This window comes from Megalops cyprinoides, chromosome 1 (genome assembly GCF_013368585.1).
Source record: "Megalops cyprinoides isolate fMegCyp1 chromosome 1, fMegCyp1.pri, whole genome shotgun sequence".
In the NCBI taxonomy this organism is placed as follows: domain Eukaryota; kingdom Metazoa; phylum Chordata; class Actinopteri; order Elopiformes; family Megalopidae; genus Megalops; species Megalops cyprinoides.
The window spans coordinates 18,955,380-18,973,226 of NC_050583.1; the positions used below are offsets into that span (position 1 = coordinate 18,955,380).

General features: G+C 44.1%; 1 protein-coding gene across 1 annotated transcript in view; it reads left to right on the top strand.

Annotated features, from left to right (window-relative positions):
• The window catches only part of LOC118787847 (alpha-1,6-mannosylglycoprotein 6-beta-N-acetylglucosaminyltransferase B), a 101,491-nt gene that overhangs the window by 15,632 nt on the left and 68,012 nt on the right, over nt 1-17,847 (top strand). Inside the window, exon 3 of the mRNA XM_036543568.1 lies at nt 16,063-16,207. Coding sequence (XP_036399461.1) covers nt 16,063-16,207 — 145 coding nt within the window. The remainder of the gene's footprint in view (nt 1-16,062; nt 16,208-17,847) is intronic.

Consider the following 17,847-nt stretch of genomic DNA (forward strand, 5'->3'; position numbering starts at 1 on the left):
TCTTAAAGACCGCTTGCCTTTTAAGAGCACGCAGTGTAAAATCTCTTTGATGTTTATTAGATTTTATTTGTAATGGGCATGGCTCTGTTGGTCATGGCTCCCTTGCCTCTGAGGAGCAAAGCTGGATGTGGACGTATGTTGGACGGAAGCGATTTCTCTCAGTGTGCTTTTAAACTTTGTTTTCAGAGGTTGACCAGACCAAATGTGCAGACTGGCATTGTCTGACGAGAAAGCACTGGTCCTAATGAAGGAAGCGGTTTCACCGGCTCCGCTGCTGTTCTGCATATTACCGGAAATGGGAATTGTTCTTCTGAGATGACCACACATGTGCACAAAGGTCCAGCATGGCATTCAGAGCAATAATGCTTAAGTTCAGGGGCCACGTAAATGTTTTGTTACCTTTGTTCCGTGTTGTTTCTTAAACAGATACTGTATGTGTCATGGTATTTTATTTGGCTGATTTGACATGGATGGAATCGGTTAACTTGAACTTCGGGTTAAAATAACAGTAACTCTTACTGGATGATGTGTTAGAGTATTCCATCTTCAGTCCAAAATGTGGAGGAGAGGTTCTCAACCCGTCTGTCAGTGGCCACTTCCACAACTTGCACCACTCAGCTATAAAATGTTTTCTCACTGAACGATATGAAGTAACGCGGCAAAAAAAAAAAAAAAAGATTGTTGTTCCTCATTTTATCCAAGGTTGTTAAGCTCCTTCTGTTACAAAAACTGCTCATTTGTCCTCCTGTTGTCAATTCGACCCTGCCAGACAGCCATTTCCCCCCTTGTGACACACAAAAACGTTCTGCATCTCAGTGCTGATTGGGTGGCGTGCCTCCCATGGGCCCCCGAGAGAGAGGCACTCGTCTTGAGTACGGATGCTGGAGAGAGTTAGATTGATGTAGTGGCTCTCACTTGGTCTGTGATGGGAGGGAGCGGGCCATTGCTGAGGGGGGTTGGAGTGAGAGGAGAGAGGAGATTATAACTGTGCAGCGTATGGCGTTAAGTGCTACGCTGTGTTCTGAAGCAGTGTGTCGACTTGGCTGGTTTGGCTTTGTTTCTCTGACCTTTCAGAGGGGAACCCAGGGGCTTCTGTTTGCCGCTCTTCAGAAGACTCCCTGCATGCTGCTCCTTCTCACATGCAGGTCAGGAGCACACACAGCAGTCTGAACAACTCAGTCTACTCTGTGTTCAGAAGGCAAACTCTCTAGGTCATGAAGTAGTCTGTCTGATGGCCAGGAGTTCAGTAATGCATTATAATGAGAATGGTACAGCTTAAAAACTGTCTCAATGACTTCCACCTGGTGATACACCAGGCTTTTTGTAGATGAGATGCCTATCATGCTATTAGGTGGTGAGATAGCAAAACCCCCATTTTACACAGTCAGATGTCCCAAAATATCTGTTAGGCCATAAGCCTAAGGTAATCAGAGGCTAATGAAACTGTTGATTAGCAGACCGTATTGAGAAAGTCCATCCCCCATTGGTGAAGAGCGGTAAAATGTGTAGCCCTAATCCAGTGCATGGGCGTTGGACAGAGGCAGGGCCAGCTGAGAACAGGTCTAGGGGGTCAGGTTTTTAGCGCTCACAGCTGAGCTGACCCCCGTGCACCTGCTGCTGGATTTGTATCATTTCATTTTCCACCATGACAGGGGTGTTAAAAGTGACAGCCTGGCAGAAGGCCTGGCACCTCATAAGCTGTGTCATTGAGTGGCCTTGAAAGAGGATTAGTGCAGCGCTTGCGCAAAAAAGAGCTCTCGGGGGGGGGGGGGTGAGGTGGGGTTTCGTTCCTATGGGGACTGAGAGAGGAAGCTTTACCTCTCTTTCTCGCAGGCAGCTGGAGCCAGAGGCACTGGGGCTGAGGAAGGCACAAACGCCCGGAGACACTCGTAAAAGAGGAGACACAACAACCCACTGCTGTTTCCCCTCAAGAAACCTGCAGCAGCCTCGCTATAAATAGCTTCGGCATGGCGAAGTCACAGTTATTAATATTTCAAAAGAAAAATACACTGTGTGGGAAAGATAAATAGATAAATCATTTCTTCCCTCTATCACACCTTTGAGATTAACATGGGGGTGGGGGGGGTGGTGGAATGTGATATTGCTCTACCATTCCTGTTCTTTATCAAAGTTGCAAAGCTCAATTAGGAAGTGGAGCCAGAGCTGGTGGAGAGCTGATTAGGGGGGCTTGTACGGCGGGTGCGATCATTACGGGGGAAACCCAGGCGTGATTGTGTGATTGTGTCTCAGGTAGAGCGAGAGCAAGCTGCAACGTGATCAGACAACATTCCAACTCCTCTGCTGTCAAAGATATATCATAACTGATGTGACTATCAAATTGCTCCAGGAGAAGGCCAGCCAAATGTAGCCATCTCACACCTTTCAGATTTGGCTAGTGATCGGCTCTCCTCTCTTCAAAAAGTGTGCTCTGTAATGGCAATAGATAATAGGTGGGGGAGGTGTAGGCAACTGCTAGCTGAAAGTGGTTCCAGTGGGTTTAATTCAGTACTTAATCAGCTTTGTGGCTTACATTCCATTCAGTCATTCTCGCTGTACAGAGTAACATGCTACTTACATGTTATTTTACTTTATGTGTGTATATAATATTATGACATTTGTTGGTAGCTTGGTAACATGGCTGTATAATGTGTTTGCAACATGTTTAATATTTATTGCACTATTTTATTAAAATACCGTACATAAATAATCCATATGTTACTTTTATGTAGGACTTCTGTGTGTAGTGGTCAACACATCTCAATAGTGGTTTCTGTGTACTCAGTAGGAGGTTCATTTATAATGTGACAAATATTAAAAAAAAGTTGTTATGAATATGCAACACATTTGTGCCTCATCTACAATAACCCGTCATTGTGACTAATTGGGCCAAGCTGCCTATCGTTTGCATTTTCAGTTTACTGACGGATACATTAGCATGCCATTCCCTCATTAACACATACGTACAACAACATTATGTTGTATTGCATAATTGTATGTGTTTTTGGGTTGCACTGGTGAAGTCATATCACAGAAGCCCAACTGAAGCCCAGGCAACATAACTCACCACAGCATCAGAGAGAGAAGTGGCTGTTTGCGTTGCAAATTCATTAACTATACATAAGAGAAAATAAGCATCTATCAATCTATGTTTGATCCTTTGCGAGTACAGGATTCTTAGAGAAAAGATGGATCATGGTGCATGTGGTGTGAACGAGTATAGAAGCCACTGAAATCCACAGCTGCCCAGAGTCACTATGCATTATAGTGCAGAAAGAAAACAACACTGTGATGCTAATGCAGGTGAAAAAGAACAGTTTCATTATAAGAGACGAAAGAAAGAGACAGTGATTCTCTTGCATGTTGCCTCGCCAAAGCAAATCTCCCATTTATGACTGGTGATATTTTTAGAAATCACAGCTAAAGATTCCAAGTCAAATTTCAAGAACAGGCTCCCGTCATATGAAGCCAGTCGAGGCTCTCTCCCAAGCCTGAAATCGTGCTGAATCGCTGTGAACATGGGAATCGCCACCTGGTAAAACAGAAGGGTTGACACTCCAGGTTCAGAGTTCTCCATAAAGCAGGTCAATGAGGCCGCTAATGCTACATGGAAGGTATGATTGGTATGAAGGTATGATATTTTTATATTCCATTCAGTTATGGTGTAACAATAATAATGTAACAATATCATTTAATATTAAAAATGAGTCTTGCATGTGTGTGCATGGTCTCTGATTTGGTATTGATAGTCATACAGTAAGACATGTCAACAAAATCAAATTAGTTGAGATTAAAATATTCATGTTCTATGCAATTTATGCCCAAGATCTGTCTTGAATAGAAATGTGACCATCTACAGCACAGGTGTCAAACTCAGGTGTAATTATATTTGGCCCGCGGGATCATATCAAATGTGTATTAGAGCTGGCCCGCCAGTATATAGCGCATACACCGCTAATACTACAAATCCCAGAATGCTTTGTTAGTGCGTTGGCGTGCCAGTCGAGACCGCCAAGCGCCCCCTCCTTTTCTGTTGACAATCATTAGCATCCATGCTACCAGTCACCTCGGACAAACTTAATCCACCCCTCCCCAAAAATGGCCAAACGAAAGATGGAAAACAGGAGCTTTCAAGACAGGTGGGAGGCAGATTATCTGTTCACGAATGCAGAGGACAGACCTGTTTGTCTTGTGTGCGGAGCCACCATGGCTGTAACGAAAGAATATAACATAAGATGACACTATGAAACGAAACACCACGACAAGTACAAGGACCTGGACGTAAAGCACAAGCTCCAGAAGGTAGAGGAGATGAAAAAAAGTCCGGTTTCACGGCAGACTATGTTCACAAAAGCAAAATCACAAAGCGAGGCTGCTGTAAAGGCTGAAACATTGCATTTTCATTGAAGGAAATTATTATTATTTTTGGTTGTTTTGTTGTTGGCCTGTGAAAAAAGATTTATATTAAAAAGGAACTCGAAAGGCTACAGATAGAGAGAGACATAATAAGAAACGAATACCACTGATGTGTGTTTTATTTCAAATTTAATTTCTCATGTGTTTATAATATTAAGCTTTGCTTGTTCCAGATTCAATGTTTACGCAAAACTAAAGTTTGTTTCCATATGAAAAGGTTCAACATTACATATCTGGAGAGAAGGGAAAACATGCACAATTGCAGTCAATTTTTCAATAAATATTGAGTTTGGCCCGCGACTTCATCCCAGTTTTTAATGTTGGCCCACTGTGAATTTGAGTTTGACACCCCTGATCTACAGTGCATAAAGTGAATCTCTGTAATTGTACACTGGAAACCTCAATGCCTAAAATATGTTGCTATGTAGACCTACTGTGCATTTAATTGCTTGGATTCAAGTACATGTGATGTTTCGCAGACATCTTATTATGCTGTTTTGAAATGTTGCTGTGGTTTTAAACTGGCTGCTTGTGTGTATGCACACTGATTCTAAATTGCCATCATGATGGGAATGCAATATGAGTAATATAATGAGTAATCCAGTGTGGATCTACTTTGTCTGGTGCGATGTTCTTCAGTATTATGTTACACCATTTATTGTGTTACAGTGCAATATAGTATCTTGATTACTTAAAACAACTAACATTCTTAACACTGGTCGTTATTGCTAAGCTTCAATGCACTTACTGTTCATGTAGATGAAGATCATCAGGCCTGTTGCCGCAAACATTTAAACTGCAGCAGATGCATGTAGAGCAGTTCTCTCCAGCTCGAAATAATACACAATAATACTTTTTGGTTCACCACGTACTGTAGTGAGAGTGTGCTGTTCGGATGTCATCTTATGAAAAGGAATGTGGTGTTATATTTTGGTGGGAGAGCGAGCTCTGCATTTGCAAAGGCAGCTTGAGTGATGGAAGCCGGTTTTGCGGTGTTTACAGGAAATTGAACATCTAATGACAGAATTCGCTTGTCGGAAGTTTCCTCTGCTTTCGACTGTCGAATGTGTGTGGGTGGAGATGGCAGCGCGTCACAATAGCCCCCCTACAATTCCACACAGGCAGTCCTCGCATCACACGGAAAGCCTGTGTGTCGTCTGTCAGCCCCAGACTCTGACTCAACACTTTTCTCCTCTGTGTGCCCTGTCGTCTGAGTGCGATTTTTTTTTAACCATTTTCCCGGGTAATGGATAATGTGGATTTCGGGGCATGTGCAGTTCACAGGGCAATCATCCGCTTTCCTTACAAATAAGAGAATGAATTAATATAACAGGGCAATGAAGTGTACCATTGAGCCTAATGCAAGAGCTGTGCCAAAGCTTTTAGCAGAGGCTCCCTCCCTCTGACAGATGATAATATATCCACCAAAGGGTGAATTATTGAGACAGACACGGAGAGAGAGGAGAAAAAGACACGGGGGCTAATAAATAAAGAATGATGATGGAGAGTCGAAAGGTCAACGTGACTGAAGCGCTAATGCGATTTGGAGGAAGCCTCCATCCGAAAAAAGAGTCCCCTTCCACATTCCTAAATCAATAGAATATTCTGTAGACAAAAAAAAATAGAAATGACCGTGTTTCCCTTTTGATTCCTTATTAGCCTGTATTTTTGTAAATATATTTATATGCTGGCCGAATGCTGAATGCAGTGGGATCGCTGAGCTACAGGATTTAAAGGCCATTGTCACAGTTTATTTTGTTTTCGGAGGAACTGCCTTCTCTCTCCACAGTAGCGGGTCAGATGCAGATGCAGGCGACACAGGGCACGTCACTTTGCATTTTCCTCACCGGGAAAACTGTGGGTAGCCTCTCCCCGCTGCTTTTCCGTGCCAGCGTGAACCCCTACCATGCTAATCGACACTGACATTGATGGGATTATTTCCTGTGCAAAATACACCGAGAGGGCCCTTCTTTGGTTAAAAATTCAAAGCACAACAAATAAAACAAAGCAAAAACAATAAAGTGAGGATGATATTTTAGATAAATCTTTTTTTTTTAATTTTCCATCTGTCTGATTTATAATGCACCATGTAATTAGATGATTATGGTTATTTATTAAAAGGCTTATTATTAGCCGGAGCAGCCGTCCTCCTGTTTAACTGACCCGGGCTTGCAGTTCTTTGTCCTTGCCTGGTCATGTGGGGGATGTAAACCAGAGCCTGGGGCGTTGTGCCGAGGCGCTGTAGCGGTCTCACAGGGTGGGTCTCTCACCACATTAGCACAGGAATATGGGCCAGTGACTGAGGGTCAGCATGCCACGGGGCATCCACTAGGCTGGGAGAGAGCGTGCGGAGCTTGTTGGCAGCTCCACTGGCTGACACAGAGTACCGTGATTACATGATTACACACAGCATGGGCCTATGAGAGAGAGAGAGAGAGCAAGCAAAGCGGAGAGAAGGAGGGAGGGAGAGAGAAAGTGAGCAAAAGGGAGAAGGAGACTTTTGGCTTGTATATCAACCTAATTTTACCAATTTATTTTAGGCCAACTGGGAAATTGTGTACTTGAGCAAAAAAATCAAACGAGTAAACTAAAAAGAACAGAAACAAAGCATCATCCTCTCATGACCAATCAAAATTCAAAACAAAACAAAACCATGAAATAAAAATGGAGGGAGACAACCAAATGTGCTTCACTGGTATTCTTAAATTATTCAGGATATGACATTACTAACAATAAATCAGTAAGAAGAACTACTGAGAATTCACATTTTCAAAACCTGAACCGTAGATGTCTTTCTACAACCAGCTTGTACACAGAGAAATCAACACCACTAACATTTGCAAAACTGGTCAGATCTCATGTCACTTTGTAATAAAAAATAACAAGCCCTCTCCCTACATTTTGGCTCTGCGTTGGCTGGTGCTCCCAGTGCTCCTTCCAGCCTGTAAGGAGGAATACATGCCAAAAAGTCTTCAGTACAAGCACTCATATGATACCGGTTTCTAAGTCCAACTCCCACAGCCAGTGTCACTGAGATGAGCCGCTTGGTGATGCCAGCTCTCATGAAGGCCACCCACGGCCTAGCAGAGTTCAGCAACTCCAAAGAAAAAGAACTGTGTAACAGAGGTTCCTCCAGTACCCACATGTCAAGAGTGCCCCCCCGCCCCCCCGTTCTTGCTGAAAAATGGAAATAAAACACTGACCATGCCTGCAGGACCTTGTAATAAAAAGACATTAGGCCGTTAAAGTTAATTTCATCTGGCCTCATCAACAACACCTGTTTATTCAACCCTACTAGAGAGAGGAGGAGAGAGAGAGAGCAATAGGGAGGGGAGAGGAGGTTGTGCTTGGGAGGGAGAGAGAGAGACAAAGAAAGAGAGATCAGAAGGGATATCGATGGGGTATTATATGAGGTGAGCCAGGTTCCTTTAGCATTCACCCGGGTTCATGTGCTCCAGCTGCAGTGGCCCCCGCTCTGGACCTGCACCACCCTAACTGTCAGCGGCGTTGAAATACGGCACCATGTGGAAATACAGCTACAATGAGGATGCTCATCACTCCTCAATCTTCTGCATGTCGTGGTGTTTTCTGACACATCTGATTTGCAACTGTGTGATAACTCAAGAGAGGCTTTACTCTTACTGCTGTATGTGTTTATTATAGTGCTGTTTGCAGATTGCCCTATAATATGTTAATGTTGTTCTTGTCACTCCAATGATATAAATGTATTATATAATGCAATATAGCCTAAGTCACCTTTAGTTGAAAAATCTGACCAATAAATGTATACGTTATCATTATTACTATTATTATCATTATTGGTAGTAGTATGGCTCTGTTCTTGAAAAAGAAACGCTGAACTGCGTTTGTCATGAGATGTATGTTTGCCTGGAGTGCCTCTTACTCTTGTACTACAAATACTTGATACTAAATCATGACTAACATAAAAATAATACATTTTGTATCTGAAAAACTTTCCACTGTGGAATAATCAGCGGGTACATATTTACTCATCTGGCATAGAGGTTAGGGCGTTTGTTTTCTAACCCAGAGGTTGAACTTTCAAATTCAATGTAGGCAATACCCTGCAGATAATACATAGTAATGCATGCTGTATTGATTGCACAGGATAAGGTTGTCAGCTGTGCAAAAAAAAGTGTTTTGCCTTCAGTCCTGAAGAGTAACTAATTTTTATTTGACTTATTTGACTGCCCTGGCTAAGAACAGCAAAGGATCTCATGGTGTCAGGTTTCAGGTGCTGACATTGTGTGCAGAAAAACAAAGAGCGTGCCTTGAAAGTGAGAGGGTCTGATATGCGCCGAGAATAGAAGCTCTAGAGAAAAAGGAATCAAAGTTCAGGTTTTAGCGGATCCAAAGTGGAGAAAGATGGGGGTGGGGGAGGCTTTAATTGAAGTGGCAGAGAGAGAGAGAGGCACTGTGAGATAAATTCCTGCAAGAAGAATTCCCTTTTTTCTTTACTGTCAGGTGCTTTGAAACGAATATTATGCACAAAGGATAAGTGACAAAGGTTGTCATTCCTAATAGACTCTGTTCTCCCAGTTCTGTCTGGGTCTAGTAGGGAACACAGAAACTCAATCAGTCGTAACTGCTAATGAATTTTTTTTTTCTTAGACGAATAGCAATGGGCTGAGTGCATTAAGAGTTGCGTAAATCTATTTGCCTGACAGGAGAATGATGACTACATGATGTTGCGGTGATACATTGCCCCTCACATCCATTGGATTTGAGACTGTAAATAACATCCCAGTTGAGTAAGGAAAGCCAAGCATAAGAAAAGGAGGTGTAATGGCTTTTTTATTTAAGACACAGGCGTGTGGTCTAAGCTAATTCAGTTCAGCTCCAAACTCATTTTGTTCATTGTAAGGTTGCACATGTTCTCTACACGCAGTGCTCTTGTGTTAATACGCCGTGTTGTTTCCTTCATTGTATTTTACACTGTTCTGAAGTGTTCTTGAGTGTGTATTATTTTCTCTTAATTAGTAAAAAGCCTTCTGGAGTAAATCAGCGTGATTTTTTTAGCATCTTAATGAGCTACTTTATGAAAAGCCCCGCACCTTGGAAGGAGGCAGCCTTTTGCCAGGATTTTATTCAGTCATTTGACTTTTTATCAGAGAATAAATGAGGATCACACACTGTATTAATCAAACTGCATCTAATTCTTCACACAGAGTAATACTAATTGAATTACTGAAAGGAATCCTAATGAGATTTGGAGCTATGACCTCCACACATTCCAGAGCTCAACAATGTAAACAACATGGGAATATATTAAGAAATTGAAAAAAACTATTGAATTGAATTGACATTGAAGCAGCTGCAGAGAATATGGACTTGGTTACTGTCAATCTCCAGAGTGCAGTGGAATTGGGGCAGAAGTGTGCTGTTGTGGTAAACACCTCGTAGCCCGAAGGCTGCTGGTTAGAATCCCAGTTGGGGTGCTGCTGTCGTGCCTTTAACCTGCTATGTAAGCCGCTCTGGGTAAGCGCATGTGGTAAGCAAAACGCAATTTAAAAGTGCAGTGTGTGCAAGCCATTGCGCAACGGGAGGTGCTGCATGCGCAGTTTGGTGCAATTTCAGTTTCATTGCTCGGGGAGATTTTGGCCTACCCTACTAGGGCTGGCATCCACTCAGTGGTCATGCAACCCGTCTCACGTACCTCGCCCAAAGCCGTTTGGCGTGCGTGATCCCAATGTGGAAGAACAACGCAACAGTCGTGACTGCCGTAAACGAATGGATCACATGCAAACTCTGAATCTTCCATGGACGTGTCAGCGTGTTTTATGCCTGCTGGTAAATGAGCCCGTCTCATACAGGGGATGATTTCTGTCTGCTTACCTCTCTTGTCCATGGTGTTTCTCTAATGCGGTCATATTGACAGGGGCCGCTGGGCTGCCGCTTTATTGAATGGACATGTTGTGATCTGCATTGATCCTGCATTAAACCAAGTGGAGAGAGGCTAGAATTGTTGAGGTTTGATGGAGTGCTAGAAATAGCCATATGTCGCTTCTGCCTCTGTCAGTTTTGCACACTTAAGCTCAATGTACTCAATGTACTGTATACGTAGGCTAATGCAAAATATACAGTTTTCTTCCTTCCTTCCTTGCAGGATTTTGTGGTATTATTGTGTTCTTTTATATGCGCAAATCCAATAAGACTTAATATGCAGCAATCTGTATTAGCTCCTCTCCAAGATGGCATTTATATTATGCCTTGTCCCTGTTACCTGACATACTGCATAACTGAAATTCCTGAGAAAATTAAACCAGCTTGTCACCTTATATTCCCTGTCTTAATTGCAAAAGTGTGGGTGTGGGTAACAGAACTCAGCGAAACCTTTTGTACTTTTAAAAGCTGCTGTTTGTTGAAGACATTTGAAGAAATATGAAGGAACGTTTTATTTGGGCATATGTGCTTATGTTTGTCTATGTGGGCTGGTTAATGCACGTTTGTGTGTTAGTGTGTGCACATGACCTGTGTGTGTGTGTGTGTGTGTGTGTGTGTGTGTGTGTGTGTGTATACAGTAGGTTTGCATGTGTGTACGTATGTAGATGTACGGTAGGTGTGCAGAGCTTGCATGTGTGTGTGTGTGTGCGTGTGTGTGTGTGTGTGTGTGTGTGTGCGTGTGTGTGTGTGTGTGTGTGTGTGTGTGTGCATGTGTGTGTGTGTGTGCGTGTGTGTGTGTGTGTGTGCGTGTGTGTGTGTGTGTGTGTGTGTGTGTGCGTGTGTGTGTGTGTGTGTGAGTGTATGTATCTGTGCGTGTGCATGTTCGTGCAATGATATTACTGCTCCCTCTAGTTCATTGCTTATGGAGTGACGGTGAAGTCAATTCCGCTCTCTCTCCATCCGTGCTCCGCAGCGCTGTCTGCCATTGTCAAACTGAAAATATGTTTCAGCTCATGAATATGCAAACAGCCCCTGGTCAATCGAAATGGCAAAACTCAGTTCCTCTCCCTGCTCTGTCTGCTCCACTTCGCGGTGAGTCACTACTGTTCAGTGCTTCATTTGCAGTAGCAGTATCGCTACATGGAAAACCAGCGCACCGATAGATGAACAGAAGCTCGGATCTGGGGTACTGCGTGCTGCTGACTTCTCTGGACCGAGTTGTTCAGGATGGGACAGTGGCGGATTTTAGCTGCCGCTGGTTCACAATGAGTATGACTTCATGAAGAATGTGTCTCAGTACATGCTGATTTACAAAAAACAAAAAAAAAAATAAAGTAAGTGACTGCCAAAAAATATGGAGACAAGGGAAAACACTGAGGATTGGAGTGGTCCTCTTCCTCTGTAATGGAGTGCTTTACAGCTGGTCTGTCCTTTACACTCTTCTCCCGTAAAAGCATAACTGCAGAGCCACACTCCAGTCTGAATGGAAAAGCCTGATCTGGGGAAGAACTCTCGCCTTGGGATGTGAAGAGGGGCTCTCACGCGCCTGGTTCTCAGAGAGGACCGAGCAAATGGCCCTTTAACGGTTAATGGAGAACTTGAGTATCCCGCCTTGCACTGGGGAAGGCCTTTCACAGTGAAAAGCATGACACGGATATTTACAGCCTAAAAGGCTTGGAGTGGCAAAAAACACAACAAGAAAAAAGTATGTTAATCATATCATAATTAAGTTTATGCGGTAAAAGTGTGGCATGGGTGATAGCGTTGTGAGAGAACAATGTGTTTCATCCTTTATCTTCACTTGAGTGACTGCCTTTTCTGCCCGGCTCGCCACCCCAACACAATCCCCTGAGCACTCATCCGCTCCCCCCCTCCCTTCTCCATCACTTGGCAGATATAGATTCGGTTGCTCTGCAAAGTAATGAATTCGCTTTATCAGTCCAAACATGCGTCCGCAGCTTAACAAACGTGGGATTTTCATGCGGCTAATAAGTACATCATCAGGATGGCGAGGCAGGACGCGGCAGGATTACCAATGCGGGTCCCACAGTGCTGTGGGCCTGTGCCGGGAAGCCCAACCCGCATGACACCGAATGCAGGCCTCCCTAAGAAATGAGATGCGCATCCACACAAATATTCAGGACAATACAGAGATTGGGCCCGGGCATGATGTGCATCGCAATTTATGCTGCTCCACGCGGACGGAGAATCCAGGCTAAACACGGCGTGAAATGGTGCAACGCAGCCAGAGGAAGCAGGCTGCTCCTGTCCTCTCGCTGGAGCCATTCTAACTAACTAACTAACTACCCCGGTGACATCATCACCTGCTCCCATTTCAGCCTGGCAAACAAGAGGTGGGGTTCAGAGGTCACACAAAGACTAAGTCACTCCCGGCTCGCTGCGCCACTCCCCCCGACCGCTGTCTGTTTATGAAACATTACGTTATTGAATATCCAGCCAAGTCAATATCCATTGTGGAACAACACACGCTTGTTCCTGACGAGATGCTGGAGGGCTCCTGGGAGTACTAATGGTAATGCATATAATCTGCGATCACTTACTCCAATGAAGAGTTACTTGAAGTGAAGTTCAGTCCTGTACGGCAGGCTCTCAGTCAGCCGCAAAGCAGGCTGCTGCGGTGGGGGGAGGGCATCTGCTCTTCCCACTCAAGCCCCTCAGGATTCTTCAGGATTTTTTTTTTTGTCATGAAAATTCATCACAGTTATTGCTTTTTTTTTCAGATTTGTTTTTACCCTGAATGCCTTTTGATGTCATTCTTTTTTTATTTTTTAGCGCTTTCAGTTTAGTGGCAATTTTTTTCCGTTCTTGAACGTTTGCTATATTTTATCCAATACGTTATTTAATATTGTTTGTTTCGTCTTGCAATTAAACTAATGCTTGCGAGCTAGATCCCAATCTGCTGTTAGAGTTTTTATCGTTCTCTGGCTCAAGCAGCGGTGCAGTACCTCACAGCATCTCCCTTGTGTGAAGTATTACGTATCTTGCTGTAGGTGTTTGGGCAGGCATTACCTTAATTTAAGAAATAAATCCAAGTCTCAGTTGACAAAGCTGTGATAAGGACCGGTATTGAATAGTGAAACATTTTAATAAGCAATGTTAATGTTGTCCTCTGGGCAGCCTCGCTCAGATGAGCTCTCCCTCCTTGTCCCCCTTCCAGCTCCTGCACTCTGCATCCATCTCTCCTCAGTCAGCCCAGGTTTCTGCAGTGAACGAGGCAGCTGGCACTACTACAAATTGCTTTTTAATTAGAAATTGTTAATAAAATCAATTCTGCGATGGCACTTCCAAAATGAAGTCGTTAAAGAGACAAGCTTTCGGTAAATGGTCCCTTTATAAACCAGCCAATAAGGATACAATAAGCCCGCCAATAAAAAAAAGACATTATCATCAAGCGCTCTCAAAGACGGAACTGTCAGCTCTCTGATCAGAGAATCTCTTTGTTGTATGATGCATTAGGATGTGGTATTCTCAGAAAAGTGTGCAAGATTGGAATTTACGACAAAAAGAAATAGGTGAAGGTGTCGTGGTGGGATGTGCTCCATTCTGGGCTAGGTTTGATATTTAGGGTTTTTTGGGGGGGGGTGTCATTTCCTGCGAGACTCATGAATCGGGTAACAGAGCTCTGAAGCATGGTTTAGGGCAGGGAATAACACTCCATGTGATGTAGCAAATTTAGCCTCATTGAGACAAATAGATGGATTAATACTGAGAAAAATATTCAAAACTCAATATAGCATTTGCCTCGCATTATTTATTGACAAATTTCACTTTTCCCGTACAGTAATTCCAGTTTTGGAAGGTCCCATTAATTGTGAATTTGGCATTGGCTCCCCATGCCAAAAGCTTGTTTGTTCAAGAGTCTGGTGTGGTTGCAGATCTGCGCTTGTGACCCAGGGACTGAAATGCATTAGAGAGCTGCTTGACCTCCCTCTTTTATCTCCATGGCGTCCTTGCGGTCAGGGGTCAGGGGTGGGTGAGAGCGCTGAGCCGAGGCATTTCAGGGGAGAGAGAGAGAGAGGGGTGCCGCTGGGAGCCACAGGTGAGCCGATACAAAGCGGCACTCGGAACTGAAGAGCCACGATAACAAATGCAAATGAATGGTAATTTATTTTTTATTCTGAAACACAGCAGATAAGCCATTAACATTTCCTACCTGGTCCCCTCGGCTGAATCCCAATGGCGAGCCTGTGGCTGTGGATATCACAGAGCCAGCTGTCAGTGTGACGGCCGCTGCGCTCACACCGCCCGCATACCCTCCGCTCAAAGTTCCCTCGCCTCACCTCGCCTCACCTTGACCCTGTCTCCTTGCCTGACCTGTGCCTCCCACAGTACTTTAACCCTACATTTCAACCGTGGTACAGAGCTCACAGAGACACGTGTGCATAGGCCAGGTGCAAGTCGAAACCCACTCATCCATAGGATTTAATTTCACACCTCCTACTGTACTTCCCTGTTTGTGTCTTTATCGAACTTAATTTGCAACGCTGACGTGTATACCCAGGGGGGGGCAGGATTGCCAACCGTGTTATTTTCGGCTGTGTATGTGAGCGACAAAAGTGCACATGGAAACAACACTTTCTTCTCCGCTCCCTCGCATGTTCTCGTTATATCCTTCCAGAGATATGATTCATAACCTTTTGAAAGCCGCGGAGCTACTCGATTTAATTGACTTAATCTTAGAGCCGAGGTTAATGACAGGAGGCGTAATTTGCAGATGCATCAAGCTGAGCAGGAAACCGGGCACAATCACCCCTCTGTCTGCTCAGCCCCAGTAAATAACTGCACCGCGGGAATTTATTATGTCTTTTTTTTTTTAATGGACATCGGCATGAGTCAGCATGATAATCAGTTATTGTGGTCATCTGAGCCAATCAGGAGCCGGCGTAGTGTGGGGGCCAGTGCAGAGCAGCACGGCCTTTATTGCTGTGATCCTGAAGGCACAGAAAGGACACGGCCAGGCCCAGGCTAGGAGACAGCTGGTGACACCAGCTGTCTCTGCCATTGTTCTCTGCAGAGGAGAAGACACCGAGTTATGAGAAGACCCAAGGTTGAATAAAGTAGGATCAATATAATATAAGCAGTATCTAATGTAACTCACCACAAAGATCCATTCTCATGTACAATGCTGTCATGTTCTGTATTTTGGTAGCTGTCTTTTGGATTGACGCAAGCATAGTGTTTCATGTATAGCGTCTAGTTATTAGAGTGGTGGAGAGCTACTTAATTCGGGTACAATCTCACTGCAGAAATTGATGGAGTGGAATTTCAAACTGTTGCAGTAGAGAAACTTTGCTGACCCCGCGCTGTAGTCACCTGGACCTCTATAATTTACTCACTGAAAGTAATAACATTGTTTTGGGTCAGTCACGATTTCAGGGTCACGGATAATTGGTTCTGAGAGGGGAATGGGAAAAGAATGTCAACATAGTTTCCTCCCTCTCTCTTTTCATAATATCAGCCTGGTGCTTTTAGCTGTGTATTGAAGGTTAAAAAGATGCTCAGACAGTGGCGTGTCTGGGAGCTGAAAAGACGCGGATGCAATTTTAGGCCAGTGCTTCACAAAAAGATCTGTGGCTGAGACAAGAGAGCAGACTTGCTCAGTCTGTTGCTGATAACATGCGGAAAGTGGGTCAGAGGCGGAAGACGGTGGCATGCGAATTTCCGCTGGATGTGTCCCAACACGCAGGGTACCTACACGGCTTTCTCTCTCTGTGTCTTCCGCAGTGCTGGGGGGCCTGGAATCCCGCGGGGTCCTGCGCAAGATCAGCGACATGCTGGAAGTCATTCTGAAGAGGATTGACACCCTGTCCAAGCTGGGCAACGCCAGCGACTCCCGCAGGCTGGAGGAGCTCAGCTCGGCCATCAGCAGGTAGGCGCCCTGACAAAGAGACGGACACATGGCCTAATTAGAAACAGCGAGGGGTTGCCACTCTCATTCAGATTGTACTATCGTGCTCACAGGTGCTGTCTTGGCTGTATCGGCTGCGGCGATGGAGCCGTCTTCGTGATGTGCGTGCTGTTTTGCTCCCTTTTGTCAGTCAGCGAGGTTTCCCAATCAGGGAAGAGCAGCGACAAGCTGTGACTTTAAATGCCCTGGCTGTCAGGGCAACTGGCTGACTTCTGTCCAATTAGAACAAGGAGAATTAGATACAATCTTGAAACTTTTAGATTGGGTCTCCCCCACACAACCTGCGCTTCTCCTCTCTTTGTTCCCGGGCCCGGCAGCCCTTTCAATCCGGCATCAATGTACAATTTAGCACTTGGCCCTGTTTCCTGAGCCCGGCCTGCTCTGTCAACCTGAGATGATCGCTCATTTCGTGATTGCTCCTTCCCACAATGGCAGGGGGCATTTTTCAAAGGGAATGAAGGACGAAGGGAAGGGAGGAGGAGCTGGGCTTGGGATACATAATTAACTGCCATTCAATAACATTAAGAGCTGTAAGACCCTTTTCCAGGTTCATCCTCCAGACGCCCCCCCCCCCCCCCCCCCCCAGATAGACTCCCCTTGAGTTATGTGTGTCCTGCCCTCAGATTGGGGGGTCAATTTTTACATCCCACAGGAAGGGCGTCAGAGCGCGTCAGAGGGCTTCTCACTGAGGCACCTGTGCTTAGATCTGCCTGTCCGCCAGTTACTTTGGCACAGCTCGGCTCATCTTCTGGATATGTAATAAGATGGGCCCATGGATGGATCTGGAGCTCTTTGGGGTTCAGTGACCCGCTCAATAGGATGAACCGCATCCTGTGTTGGGAATGGATGCCTAACTGTCAGAGATGTCTGAAACAGCAACCTCAGGCAGCTTCACCCTGTAACTGCTTGTAGGAGACTCCAAGTCATGCTCTCTGTCACAGTGCCTCTGTCTCCATACAGCCAGACTGCCTTAGGTTCATTTGTCAATAATTATCAGAGAAAATGATAATTGATGATTGAGGAAAAAAATTCAGTCTAAGCAAGGTCAGTTCGTAAATGATTGCCATCAGATTGTCGTTAAAACAATTGCAAAATAATTAGCAAATCATTTAATGCTTGAAAATTTGTCTTTGTAAATTACAATTTTAATCATACTTTTAAATTGTACTTTGATAAGTACATTGCAGATATTGTAAAGCAAACTTTTGAATTTATCATCTGAATAAGTGTTTTGTCTGGAAGTACTTCACACGTAAAGCAATTATCTAATTCAAATCTGAGTTCCTGTTTATTAAAAAAGACTTTCGCTTATAACCCTGGTGGTTTTCACCCCTTTAGTTTAATCATACAAAAAATAAAATAAGTCAGACTCTTTTTATCTCATTATAAATAATTAGCCATTTCCTTTCCGTCACTTTTATACAGTTCAGTGTATCAGGCGCTAGGATATTCTGCAAACAACTGGGGATTCTAGGACAATATTAAATTCCACAAAACAAGAGAAAATTGAAGCAAGTTTTTAAATAAATCCCATTCTTTTACGGAGTGACAAGCACTAAAAAGAATAAACACTTTACTTTGATAGTGCCTTGTGGAAATCA